Source organism: Triturus cristatus, chromosome 11 (assembly GCF_964204655.1).
Source record: "Triturus cristatus chromosome 11, aTriCri1.1, whole genome shotgun sequence".
Classification (NCBI taxonomy): domain Eukaryota; kingdom Metazoa; phylum Chordata; class Amphibia; order Caudata; family Salamandridae; genus Triturus; species Triturus cristatus.
Window position 1 is genome coordinate 963653368 of NC_140594.1, and position 14563 is coordinate 963667930.

A 14563-nucleotide genomic window follows, 5' to 3' on the forward strand; every position below is an offset into this window, starting at 1 on the left:
CCATATATGCGAGTAAAATTGTTCATGTGACATGAATCAAAATATAGTTACTCCCGTTATCTCCACTGCTGATACCTCACCTACCTTTTTGAAGGGTATTTTCTTCACCTTCTGAAGTATCCTCTCCCATTTCAGTAATAGTTACTTGTCCATCTGTCACTTACCTAGATATGCTTCTTTCTGAGGTCACCTTAATGATCTTGTGTCCTACCAACATTTATATCATTCTTACAGTGTGCAACATGTCCGGTCATTGTTATTTAGCCTTCACTCTTTCTGATGGATGCTTCTCCCCGCAATATATGGCTCCTTATTTCTCTCTACTTCGTTTTCTACTTTGGATGTGGTATCACATGGGCGCAAAAGGTGCCACCCAACGCTCTGACACCTATTTTTTTTTTTTTTCCTCCAGCATGGACCCAAAGTTGCTTTCCTTTGATCATTTTTCCGCAGAATTGTTGAAACTGTCTTCAGAGAAGTTTCCCTGTGCAACTCCTGTGGTAAACAGAAGTCTATTTCGATATGCATGACCTCTGTCTGATACCTGGGTCCAAGCGCAGCTTTTATGTAAGCAGTGTGGCTGCATGCACATAAATGCCTTCAAGGAGCAAGTTGCCAATCTCTTCATAGCAGGGTCTTGAGATGAATGCCAAGGGAAGTAGTGTGGTTAGTGATCTAGGGCCTGCGCTAGGTCTTGCACTGGCTCACCACTGAATTAGTAAGTACTTGATGCAGACCTCCAAAGGGAAAGAAAAGCCCAAGAAGAGGCACAAGAAGTAATGCAGCAGGTGGATATTTGACTCTGGATTTGGCAATGGTGGCAGAGACTGAGCCAGAAACTCCCCCTACCCGTACTTTCTAGGCCCTTGCATCAAATTGACACAGATAGCTGGCTTCACCCAGGCTACACTGGCCCTTTTCTGCACCACCGTAGCTCCCTCTAGTGTGTCTGTTCGCCTCAAGGATGCTTTGGGTTAAGATCTGCACCTAGAGTTAGGGTAATGTCATGATTGTGCCAGATCTTAGCAGGTTGGGGATCCTGTTATTACAGTATCTTCACAGCTGCCTGGTGAAGGCGGGCTTTCAGAAGCTTATGTCAAACCTCCTGCAGGCCACTCTCTTCCTCCTCTTCGACCTGAGGTGCTCCATCAACCTCCTCATGATTCATTTCCAGCCCTTCCTTCTTCATCTGGGAGGAATTTGAAAGTCTGTCCCTCAAGGGCTTCTTGCCTCAAAGTGGGTTTAGAACATCCAGCCTATGCATGTGATGTATTTCAGGATATACTTTTTTGTTTTTATGAGCTGACCGTTCTGCACCTTCTGGAACTTTACTGGTAGACCACAGTCTGTGGCACATGTGTCTCCTCCACTTGTGGTTTCTCTTCTGCTTTCACTGTGGAGTCCTCATGGCCAGTATCTGAATTTGTCTTGGAGGCAGATGTAAACCTGCAGTTGTGGCTGGTGACAGAACACCTTACATGTGAGAATCTTTTGTGTCCTCTACCATCTGTGGCCCACGTTGTTGATGCGTCCTTGCTCCATTTGGCCCATCCACTCGATGCACTGGGGATCAGAGGCCTTTGGTCTCTTTCGGAGTGAAATGTCATATTTGACAGTTCGCGCTTCATGCAACCTGGCTGGCTCTGAAGGTGTTCCTGCTCTCCATTTGCAGTCAGTTGGTACAGATCCTAACAGACAACATAACAGATGTTTTGTGCACCAACAATAAGAGTGGCATGCCCTTGCTTCCCCTGTCTGGAGGTGCTGAGGCTGTGGTCTGAGACTCAGGCTCATGATATCTGGCTGATTGTTAACCATTTGGCAGACTCCCTGAACATGTGGACTAGTTTTCATTTGTTGCCTTCTTCCCAACCACAAGTGTCATCTTCATCTGATTGTGTTCTATTCCATCTTTGCCCTCTGTGCGACCTTTTTGGTGGACTTGTTTGCGTTTATGAGAGCATACATTGCCCTCTTGTTTTGCTCACTGCTGTTTCCTCAGTTTAAATAAACAAACATTTTGATGCTTATCACACATTCACACAGTAAAACATCATAAATTGTGTACAGGCATGGCAGATGTAGTTATCGAATAAATAAATGGAGACGTAGGTGTTCACATAAGATATGAACAGAATGAGACCGTTTTGAGGAATCCCTACATGGGTACTTTGCATATACAGACATACAAGAGCGCCAGTACAAGGCCAGACACCACCACCTGCCCACATAATCCTACTCTCCCAGTGTCTAACAACCTTAAACCACCCAGCTCATTTGACCGCAGTTCGTCATCAGGCCCTAGGGGCGTGGCAGGGTCTGTCTGGGATTCCTAAATGGTCCCTCCTCCACCTTAATCCTACTCTGAGTGTCCAGTATAGGGCAAGCATACATCAATGTGTCCCTTGCTGGTAGTATTGGGGTTATGCGCACCCCCCTGTCCCCCCTCCACATCGCTGCCCGCTTACATTCCACCCATTTAATCCCTTATTTCCACCATTTATACAGATGACTGCCTCCAACTGACTTCAAGCTCATCGTTAACTGTCCATGGGCAAGAATAATTTAAAATCTGTGAACCTATCAGTTGCCTTGTAAGCTGCACTGCATCTATGGAAGCCCAGCAAGCGCAGTTGTGGGGTGCTCTCAAAATAACTATCGGTGGCTGTACGGAGGACCTGTAACACCATGTCCCAGTAGGTCAGAACAGGGATAATCCAGACCATATTGTAAAAGTCTGCACCCACCCACACCATAGGAGAGGCTCGCCGAGGAGGCCCTAGGAAACATGGCATGGGTGTGCTGGGATGTGAGATGGGTCCTGTGTAAAAAAATAAATAAATAAAAACTGAATTGATTTAAACCTTGCACTGCCGGATGCTTTAGGGGTACATGCCAGGGTCCCTTTCCAAGCTACGTCATCAAAAGAGGACCGAAGATTCGCTACCCATCACTGTTGTAATGGAACCAAATCCGTCTGGGCTCCATTCAAGAGGTCCCGGGAAACTAGTTTAAGTGCCCTAGTCTCCCCAGTTATAAGGAAGAGGTAAAGGAGGCAGTCATGTTATGGAAGATCTGCAGTTACCGAATCCCGCCAGCTATGCACCTTGCCCTTCAAGGCCCCCGTATAAAAGAAAATGCCCGGCCGGAAGGTTGTAAGTCTCTTGCAAATCACCTCCTGTTAACAGATCTCCCAATATAGTGAGACCTGCCTCAACCCATGTGTGCAGGCCTTCCCATTTCCCACCGGAGTGGGCCAAGACTGTGACGTCACCAAGGGGTGCTCAGAAGTATACCCAACCCTTGTGTTTTCCCTCTGCATCACCCTGGTCCAGACGTCTTGCAATCCAAACCAATAAATTGTCACCAAGTACTATGAACGTGCAGCTGGTTTCAGCTGGAGCCGGGTCCATATTTCCCAATAGGGCAACCCATGCTGTGTGGCTTAAAGCATCCCAGAGGTAAGAAGGCCAGCTGGCTACCCACTGAAGCTGTGCCACCAATTAAGATAATTCGAGATCCAGTGCTGCCAGTTCTCCCCTCTGCCTTGCAAAATCACAAATGTGCAGGGCAACTCAATGTCTAGAGAAGCCCCAGTACAGGATTAAGGGGATGCCGTCCAATTCTCCAATAAGAGTTCTGCTGGTAGAGTGGCAAACGTATGTATACATTTTAAAAAAAAAATGAAAGCAGTTTCAAAACCGGTATTCAGCCTCTCACCGAAAGAGGGAGTGTGCTCCTAAAGGAGACTGCGGTACAAAAGGGGGTGGTGATGGACGGAGCATCAGAACCAATCAAACACTCACACCCAGTCAACAGATCTGGGTTTGATCAATCACCGTTCTTTAGCCCACTAAAGGAGACTGAGTATTGTATTGTGTAGAGCCCTGCAGGAATTGCCCTCAAATCTTTGCACCACTGATCTATATATTGCCACCCCCAAGTGCAAGATAGTAGATTGCTCCCACCTCAGAGCTGGTGTGGCCCTAAGGGTTTGCGGCCCTTCAGTATTGGGATGTAGCGAGTAGGCACTAGATTTATGCCAGTTAACGGCGAAGGCTGATAGCTCCCCAAACAGATGGGGCCGCAAGCACTCCCTCTATGTCGGGTGCCTCATCCCCATTAGTGCCTCGCTTGCTGCACAGTCTGTGCAGAGGGCTCCATTGCCAAGAGCGAAAAATATTGGTGAGAGGGCATCCCTGCTTGGGGCCCCTCTTCACTGGGTAGGAATCTGATATTACTGACCCCGTTCTGACCCTCGCAATTGGCTTTGTATAGAACAGTCGGGCCCATTTAACAAATTGTAGTTTAAGGCCCATCCCAAGCAGGGTGGCATATAGGAATTTCCAGTGGAGAGAGTTGGATGCCTTCCTGATGTCTACGGACCGCATTAGAGTTCAGCCTCTCTGTGGGGGAGGGAGTATACCCTTAGCTAACTCCCCATTGAAGACTTCAGTTACTTCAGGTGCCAGGACTGCAGCATAGGAGGTATAGAACTCACTGGGTAACCCTTCTGACCTGGACATCTTAACCCGTGCCAACTCCTTAATTGTGCCCTTCACCTCCTGAACAGAGATATTGGTGCCGATCCTCACCGCCGTCTCAGGGTCCAGAACAGGAAGGGGGAAATCGGCTACATACTACACTGTCCCCCTCTGCTGCTGCCATGCCAGAGGCATACAACTCACGGTAATACCGAGTAAAAACTCCATTAATCTCCTCCTGAGCGAGCACTCCCCGCCCAGTGCGATCCTGAATTTGGAGCATTGTTTTCCCTGGTCTTCTCCCGGAGGAGACAAGCCAGCCAGCATGCTCCCCAACTTATCGCTCTCCGCATGAGCAATATAATCCTTTTAGTTATACTGCCTCAAACGTTCTACCAGACTAAATAATTGATCTCTTTTCTCGAACAGCTGTGCCCTGTCTTCAGCCGCCACACCTAGATCCGCGAATAAACTATTTAGTACCCCCTCCTGCCGCTTGATGTCCGCATGCAGTTGAGTGCTTACCCTAATCTGATTGGAAATAGTGCCCCTCCACTACTACCTTGAGGGTGTTCTATTCAACCCGGAGCAATAACGCAATTGCTGTAGATTCCCGCCAGGAGAACCGGGGTTCAGTTGCCCAGTTGGGACAGAAGTCCTGCGGGCTGGCCAACTAGAAGTATAGATTAAGGGGTTCTGGCCAGAGTACGTCCTTGCCAAATATTGCGCATCCACCAATCGCTCGTACATCACATCGCAGTAAAACATCGAATCCAAACTAACATATAATATGTGTAGGCCGAATTGAAAGGAGTAGGCTTGGACCCCTGGGTTGCATGCCCGCCAGCTATCTATGAGCTCCCATGGCCCAACCTTGTGCGGACAAGCCCTGTTGATTTATGTGCTGGGGATGCTGGCAGCTGGGGCTAAGACTGATCTAAGTAGGGGGAATACCATGTAGTTGGAATACCTTCCAGTTAACCTTGGATAGTGCAATGCAGTTAGTTTGGGACTTCGGGCTAGACAGGAAGGAATGCTCGTCAGAATTCGGGTCATACGGATGAAGCAGTGCCAGCTCCTTGCCGTCCAGTTGCTCCATCACCAAGACCGCACCCCTCAGGGTCTACCATTGTATTATTCAATTGGAATGGCACACCGGGCCTGATCCAAGTCGCGTCCCCCTTGCAAATGCAGAGTATGCTGTGTAATAGGGTTCCCCCCTCCACCTGTTTTGGTGAGCCCTACCCTCAGAGTCTAGAGTCTGTCAAGTGTCTCTCCTGCATAAACGCTACTGTGTCCCTCTGCAGTTTATGTATGCAAGATCATATAGCGCTTGGACGGTGTCTTCAGTCCCTGCACATTCTAAGTAATCCACAGAATGCGATCTGCCATTGTCGTACTAGTGTGTGGGGGTCAGTGCTCCAGGGTCTCCCCAGCCAGTCACTGCACACAGCCTCCTCCACTGCACGTACATAGACATCGAAAATAACATAAAAGAAAATCCCAACTAACCAACAAAACTCTCACATCCCCCACCCTGATCTGTGCCATAAAAACATCCTGTCCAAACAAAGTAGGCAACGGCCCACAAACGAAAGCCTTTCAACAAGGGCTAATAGATAGGTTCCATAACTGAAGTGTTTGCAGGGGAGTGAGTTTCACCAGTTGAACAATGCCCACCAGAGGAAATGTCCAATGCGAGACTCAACACAGTACAAGCCCTGCCGATACCCGACCCCTCCCCTTCCTTACAAGTAAGAAAACAAATTATAAAAGGATAAAGTCCCATGTATACAAAACCACATACATGCTCCAGTCCGCGTGATGCGAACCAACTATTCAAGAAAGATTTTAATTGGTTAACTGCTGTGCCCTGGGTAAACCCAGACAAGGTGGTCTCTAAACCCGGTATCGCCGATTTTGAGAATGATCCCCTGAGTGACTGCGGCCCAAGATGCTGTGAGCCTTCCCCGGACCTCAGCGAATCCGCCACCTCCTCCGCCCTAGTCTGCTCCTCATCCACCTGTTGCTTAGACGGCTGCTGTGACCCACACGGCTCTGGCTGCGCGGTTGTTGCATCATAGAGTTCCAGCCAATCCCACGTTGCCATGGTATCCAATGAGGAAATTAGTCTTGCTCTCTGCCTGCACACTCCGCAAACCCAACTCCCGGAGCTTATTCCTCACAGCAGCTAAAGAGGCCCTCAGATTCTGGACCTATATAGTGATATCTGTATAAAGGGAGACCTTGGTATTCTCCACATCCAAAGTTAAGAGGCCATTGCTGCGCTCCTGCTGAAGAAGGAAGTCCCTTTCGCAGTAATGCAGCAAGTATGCGATTACTGAGGGGGGGGGGGGGTCGATAGGGATGAACTGGCAGTTGCAGCCAGGCAGGCACTCTGTGCGCACTGTCCAGCTCATAGAATCTGATTAAACCCTCCAGAGCCACAACCTACTGCAGCCAATACTCCAGAAAGCAAAGCTTAGACTCAGCCTCCACTCTCTCTGGCAGTCGGGCAATTCGTATGTTGTTGCGGCGGGCCCTCCCCCATTGATCATCAAGCTTGGCTTCCAATCAATGAGTGAGTGCCTCCAGGTTAGTGAGGCAGAGATCCATGCTTAACATCTTCGGCAGAATGTTCTGGACGGAGGTCACCAGGGCAGAAATACGTTCTAACATTTTAGCTTAGATGAGACCCAGTTCCACAGCTATGGAGTAGATCTTGCCCTCCAACTGCTCACTAGAAGCACTGATCGCCACCAACAGTTTATCAAACTTGCTGTCCAGCTGCAAAGTTTTGCCACCTCTGGCAACCTGCTTCATCGCCCTCTTGTGTGGCGCCTTCGAGGTGTCATCCTTTTAGTCTCTGGGAGTGGTGCATAGTGTGGTACTGTGGGACGATCATGATCCAGCGGGGCTGGCGCTTCAGCAAAGAAAGTGGGATGGAGAGGCAAGCCAGCACGAGTCAGCGGAGACACCAGGTGGTGAAAACTGTCAGTCTTGAGCAGGGGTGTCCCTTACAATTTGCATTCTGTAGGGGCAACTTCAGTGTTCTCCAGGTAGGCAGGCGCTACCTACGCCGTAAACCATCCACAGTCCCTGGCACATCTGCCAACCCACAAGGACAATGGATATGGCATAGGGCCCACATGCTAGGCTTCCCCTTCCCGCAGTCAGGGAACCTGGAAGATGCCACCAACAAATGAGGTTCTCCCTTTCACCTCTGACCGACTCCCCCCATGCTGTGTCTCTAGACTGCCACGGGGGCAGACACCAGTCCATTCAGGGGTGCCAAACAGGCGTGGAGAGGAAGAGTGGGACCAGGGAGGTCCCTCCATGTATCTACACAATGCTGCAATTGCGTGTCTCCGGCCGGGCAGCCCCAGGAGTCCTTCAGTGTTCAGTACCGGGGCCACAAGCTGGATAGATGGCTGACCTAGCACAGAGTGCAGTGTCTCACTGTGGTGCGGCAAGCAGGAGCCCTTGCCAATGCACTGTTGTGGCCCCCACTGATCCAGTGCACCCACAAGCCCCATACCTGGAAAAATGGGGCAGGGCCTGCAGAGGCTGAGTCTCCACAAAAGTTTGCCAGGTGGTAGCAGTTGGCAGGGGGCGTGAGGGGGCAAGAGTAATCGCCACTCCTGCAATGTACGCCTCTCCTGCTACCTCTGATGAAGTCCAGGGAAGCGCAGCTGGGGAGCAACAGGCTGTGGGGCCAGGGAGTCTTGAACCAGAGCTCTGCAGCAACGTGGCTTACAGCATGGTGGCAGGTTGCCCTCCTCCTGCTGTTTCCTCAGTTATATTGAAGTTGCAAGGGATGTTAATTTTTTTTTGTAGAACAAAGCCTTTCAATTAATGTGACTTTTTTCAGGAAATCCATCATACCCTTATGGCGCTTCAGGCTCTGCCAAGAGAGCCTGCAGGCAATTACAGTTAGAAGAAAGTCTTTTGCAGTTTCATTTTTATGAAATTAAGAGTTCCCATACCAGAAAGACCCCTGACTTAGTTCACCAGTATGGGTAGCCTTTTCAGGTATATCCAAGCTCAAAAATGTGCAGGCAAACAATGTTAGCCACACCTGTGCAATATTTATACTTGGCCACTGGTTCTTCAGAAGCTATCTGCCTCCCATTGTACTAAATTGGGAAGTCCGTCTTACAAAGGTTGGTAATCCGAGGTTGCAGGAAGAAAAATTAAAAACTTGTTTTATGATTTTGAAGTACTTGCTCTCTCCCTTCTTCGCAACACCTACCACATCATCCCGCAAGAGAATGTGTTGCTTCCTCTTGACTTGAGGTGGATGGTTCAGTGAGAGCGGGGGGGGGGTGCTTGGCATGTGAAGGGATGTGCGTGCATGTCGGACCTCAATGCTCTTTAAAAGCACCAACTACTTCCGTAGAAATTTGTTCCGGACCAGTTTGCCTAATAGGTCGTTCCTAAACGAGCTATGAAGGAGTCCCTTTCCAGTGTTGTGAATCCTCTCTAAATTCACATACCGTGCATTGTTTTTCCGTCTAGTGGTTGGGTCTGGAAACTGTGTGTAAGGGTAAACCTGGTCTCTTGTGGACGTTGACAACAGTCTGATAATTCAACAATGACGTTGAGTGTAAGCCCAAAAGTTTCAAATACCTCATGAGTTCATTTGAAAGGAGGACGATGATGCTATTGATGTTTGCGGTATAAAGCGATAAGTGTTAAAGACCTATTCAGTTTTCTGCTCTTAAGAGATATTATAGCATGAGTAAAATGTATAACCTTCTCAAAGCATCTCTTTTGCTCTTCTTTCCACGCAACATGTCTTCATATCACCTAACTCGTTGTTTATGGGGGCTTCTTTCTTTGTTACACAATTTTCTCTGCAGCCCAACAGGCTCCTCCAATCTCCATGGCGCGTGGTAAGATTCAGACCTTATATATTGAATTGCATTGTTTTTACTATCCGGTCTGGCATAAGCTTCTCTGAAGTTTCCTCTTATAATATTCATGCCATTTTAGCAGAAATAGTTTTCCTATACATTTTTTTTATGATCATCTAGGTTAACACAGTGGCTAACTCTTTATGAGCGTGGCCGTTGCCGTCGGAATGCTGTGTTCTCTGCTGCTGTGTTAAGACCGTAGATGTGGTGCCTCCTGAAGAGGAGAACCCTTAGCAGGGCATAACCAGATTATAAACTGTCATACTACAAAATAGGTGCAGGTAATGGTGGCCCCTGCTCAAGATGGAGAGGAGGATGAGCACCCTACAGGAGACGCCATTTTCTCCAGTCAGGGATTCCTCTGCTGAAGGCAAATTATTATGAAGATCTGAGCTTTATTAGACTTGATATATAGAAGCACACATATTGTCTCTTTCAACGAAAGTATTAAGCTCTCATCTCGGTGGTGGTGGTGTGTATTAACCATGTGAACGGTATTCAAAGGTAGTTAAGCTTTACTTTTGTGTAAATCCTCGATTCAAAAATGTGATAACTATCTCTAGTAAAAAAAAAATGATCATCACATTCCAGTTTGCTTCATCCTTCCGTTTTATGCGGTCAACTGTGGGGCCGAGCCTTCCACTAGTTAGAAATGAAGACTGTTTAACCTAGTTTTGTAACTTAATCATGTAAACGTCAAATGTTACATTTAAAGTTACTTCAGTAACAATTTGGTAGTATATTTACGCTGACCTAATTTCACAGCAGGTTTTAGAAATGATATACGTGTGACAAGTTCATTTTTTATTTTACATAGATTTGAGGAAATCGACAAAGAAACGCAGCGAATCGCCACCTGCAGAGCTCCCCAGTTTGCGGCGGAGCACACGCCAAAAGACCACGGGCTCCTGTGCTAGCACCAGGTACGAACTGCTCTATCTTTGACTACCTGTTGACTCTGATTCTGTGTCTGTCTATATCGAAGTGCTCCTCATTGAAATAAAATATATGAGCAACATGCCTCATGTGAGAGCAGAATTTATTATGAGCAAGCAAAGCAAGTTACCTGTACTCCTCTAAAAGATCATACATCATGGCAGGCTTTGGGTATTGGGAAAAAAGATAATTTAGGCAGGAATGACGGCACTGTGAATATATTTTAATTCACAATTCTTTCCTGTTTTCGGGGTGTTTTGGTTCAAAATGCATTTGATTATCTTGGATACATACTCTTTTTCCCTCGATGCCAAAACCTGTTTCCTCTCCTTTCTGGGCAGTAACAAGTGTCTTTGTGTAGTTGTCTTTTTGTGGTTTTTATCTTGGGATTTTGTTTTAGATTTCCGAAGGATGTTGGATAGACTTTCCTCTACATGGTTTTGCAAAACTATGCTTCCCAGCCTTCGTTTTTATTTTCTTCAAATGCCTGTGTTTTTTTTTTTTTTAACTCCAGTTAGCCTGACAAGCATGTGAGACTAGTAGTAACTCAATATAGTTTGACACCAGGTTACAGTTTAACTGTCTGTGATGGAGGGTGGGAGAAGTGCACTAGGCCCCTAAAGTGCGTGTCACCTTTCCAAGTTGAGGGTGGCTGTTGTCGCTGGCTGTGCGGTGGTGGCAGCACGGATAAAGTTTTGCTGCACAGATATTTTTACCTGTACCCTTCTAAGAAGACTGTACTGGCTAGCCGTGGTTGAAGGAATATTCAGTACAAATACTTGGAGAAGAAGTGCATGACATCTGTAGCCTATCATATCTCCGACATCGATGTTGATGTATGTTTTGTTTCAGGGCTATTTGGCTCATGGGTTGACTGCATTTGGACCTGGTTTGTGAACACTGCCTAAAGTGGTAGTTTCCCGAGTGTCTTTACGCATGGCGATTTTATGCTGCTGACATTTCAATCTCCACATAGACCCTTGTGTCACCCTCAAAAACCATATACTGAAGGGGCGTGGCCGGCAGCCAACGAAGATGGCGGCAACCTAGAACAGCTCCGTGAGCTTGGCTCCTTCCCACGTCGATCCTGAAAATAATCCTGGTGCAAACAGCGGTGCAACCACCCGCACAAGCCCAAGGAGACCGGCGCATCGAACCACGGTGAGCGAGACCCGGTGGCGGAAGCGGGGGAAGGACGGATAGAAAAGCGACGTCAGAGGCCTCCGGTGACGAGTGCAGCCGGGGCCTCGAGTGGCCGAACGTCGAACGTAGAGGGAGCGCGCCTCCCCCGTCTGCCGGAGCGCGGACAATGGGCGCCTCCAATAGAGGACCGGACCACGGGAGGTAAACAGCAGGCACAGTGACACCCGCCCTGGTTTGAATTGCACTGCTCCGGACTCGAAGGCAGATAGTCGGCGAGAGGCCCCCTGAAGGAAACTGAGCCGGGCCTGGCAGCGGAGGTGCGACGTGGCAGTCGCCGGTTCCCCGCATTGCGTTGTATTGCGGTCCGCACGGGGTGAAGAGACCGGGTGGGAGTGTGGGGATGACTCGAACCCGGTCCCATGCGCTGGGGGCCAAGGTGAGAAGTAACAGGTGTGGCTGGTGTCTGAGCGGCGGGGGCAAGACGTTGGGGAGGCATCGCCCCGGTGCTCATGCACGGGACAGTGCACTAGCGGACGTTGAGAGACCTGAGGAGCGGGTGGCCCCCAGGGCTAGTGGCACCTGGACTGTGGTGATGGGCGATTGCCCCAGATACGGAGCTCCGAGAACAAACACTCCCGGTAACTGAATAACTTCGGACAGAGGGGGGATACGCCACAGGGGCCGGTAAAACCGACAGGCCGGACGGGGGAATTGCCTCGTGGCAGGCGGCGGCGAGTGCTGGCCCTCTCCCCTGGTGTGCCCCCCTCGAATAAGCCTGCCTGCGGTGAGACCGGCCCCGATCATTATGGGAGGAAAGGGCCAACGGGCAGCCCCTCATAACAAGTTGGCTAAATATGCATACCACAGAGGACAGACAGATGCACAGACCCCACCGGAGGCGGCCGGCCAGGATCCGGGACCTGCTAAACCACAGGAAGTGACCCTTCAGGATGTAATGGCCACGCTGGCCCAGATGCAAACGTCCATCAGGACAATCTCAACGGACATCACGCTGATACGTGCGGACCTCTCCAAAATGAGCACAAGGCTAAAGGAGGTCGAAACGACAACGGAAACTCTTGCTAAGGACACGGTAATGTTGAAGAGCAAAATAACCACACTGGAAGTCACACAAAAGCAACTCATGGACAAGCTTGATGTTCAGGAAGGGAGATCCAGGAGAAACAACATACGACTGGTTGGGGTTCCGGAAAGTGTTAGGGGGCCGGCACTAGACCTCTTTGTCGAAACACTGATAACAGACCAGCTGCTGCCACGTGGGTTATCAAGCTTCTTTTCGGTGGAAAGAGCACACTGAGTCCCTGGAGGAAAGCCCCGACCGGGGATGCCACCACGACCGATCCTGGCACGTATATTTAACTATCGCGATAGGGACAGAATCCTGCAGGCGGCAAGAGTAGCACCTCCAATTCGAGTCGAAAATGCCACGGTGGCGCTATACCCGGACTATACGGCCGCAGTCACTAAACAGCGACGAGACTTCATGGAAATCAAAAAGGAGCTCCGCAGCCGAGAACTTAAATATGGAATGTTATATCCTGCAAAATTAAGAGTAGAGGCGGAAGGGAAGACATGGTTCTTCGGCACGCCGGCAGAAGCCTCTGACTGGTTGGAAGGCTGGCGACCTGCGGGGGACACAAAACGACCGTGAACCGGGCCTAAATTCCGTCCCCAACCAACATCACGGTCGGGAGCAGATGGACCAGAAGCGACGGATGACTCACAACAGACAGTCGGGGAATCGGGCCTGATTCGCGGACCTTGGGGCCGGGCGCTGGCATGGATTCAAATCGACAACATAGGGGGAACAGCTGCTATAATATTTGGACATTGGGCTGAAATATCTTACAATATAGATCGTTTGCACCGAACTTTGAACTCACCGGGGAGTGGACTGAGGTCTGGGAGTGTCGACTATCTCCCCCCCCCCCCCCCCCGCCCCGCCCCCTTACGCAAGTACAAAGTTATGGGGATTGGGCACTATGCTGAGTTGGGGAGGCGGGTAGTTCTGAGTCCGCGATGCAGGGAGGGGGGTGGGGGGGAAGGGAAATATTTATTGAGTTCATTTGTGATTTTTATTTTGGGTTTGATTATTAACCACAATAGTTTGATGGAAGGCGTTCGCAGCACTGGCGTGATGAGATTGACACATACTACACAACATCGTACAGATATAGATGACCGATAAGCCACATGTAAATGTTCCCACTGATGGCATAGGGCTCGGGACACAAACCCCTCGGGCACCTGCCCTCCACTTAAAATTGTTGTCCTGGAATGTGAATGGACTAGGAGACAAAATAAAGCGTGGGCTGGTGCTGCAATATCTGAAGCGTAGGGGATCGGCAGTGGCGCTCCTCCAAGAGCCCTTGATAGATGGGGCTTCAAAATGGTGGTCCATTCCGAATTTACGTCAGGGTCACGGGGAGTGGGTAAACTGATCAATAAACGCTTCCCACTGATGGTTATAGACTCCCGAAAAGACGAACAGGGGCGGTTTGCCGCAGTGACCTGCCAGTGGCAGGGAAAAGTTTATAATATAGTATCCGTATACATCCCCCCGGCACTCCACCAAACTGCATTCCAAGATCTTGGGGAATTCCTTCTGACACTTCCACACGGTCAATTAATAATGGGAGGGGACTTTAATGCAATGATGGACGCATCTATAGACAGAATGCCCCCAAGAGATCCCAGGTAATCACAATAGGGCAACCCACTATTCCCCAAGGAATTGGGTAGATCAGTTAAATAACAATAGATACCTTGAGGATTTATTCAGTAGAAATTAATTAATTAGGTAGTCACAACAGTGATCTTAATTTCCTTGAACTCAAAAAAGAAGAAGAAAAAACTCACAAAGTGCAATAATCGAAAAAATGACCCAAGTTCATTTTTAGTTTTTTAACAAAAATAAATTTGTATTTTCAATTTTTGAAGTAGTGAAACAATACACTTTACATTTCATGTACGGCAACATAAAACTACTGTCTTCTTTAGAATCTCATTAGCAGTAGTCAATGACATTTCTTACAAACAAAACAGAGCCAACCACATATTTGG

General features: G+C 48.7%; 1 protein-coding gene across 15 annotated transcripts in view; it reads left to right on the forward strand.

The window, feature by feature from the left end:
- TRIP12 (thyroid hormone receptor interactor 12) overlaps positions 1-14563 on the forward strand; it is a 1120962-nt gene that overhangs the window by 117831 nt on the left and 988568 nt on the right. For all 15 annotated transcript variants that reach the window (XM_085634980.1, XM_085634991.1, XM_085634979.1 and 12 more), the window contains one exon: positions 10218-10323. In XM_085634980.1, the coding sequence (XP_085491106.1) occupies positions 10218-10323 (106 nt within the window). The remainder of the gene's footprint in view (positions 1-10217; positions 10324-14563) is intronic.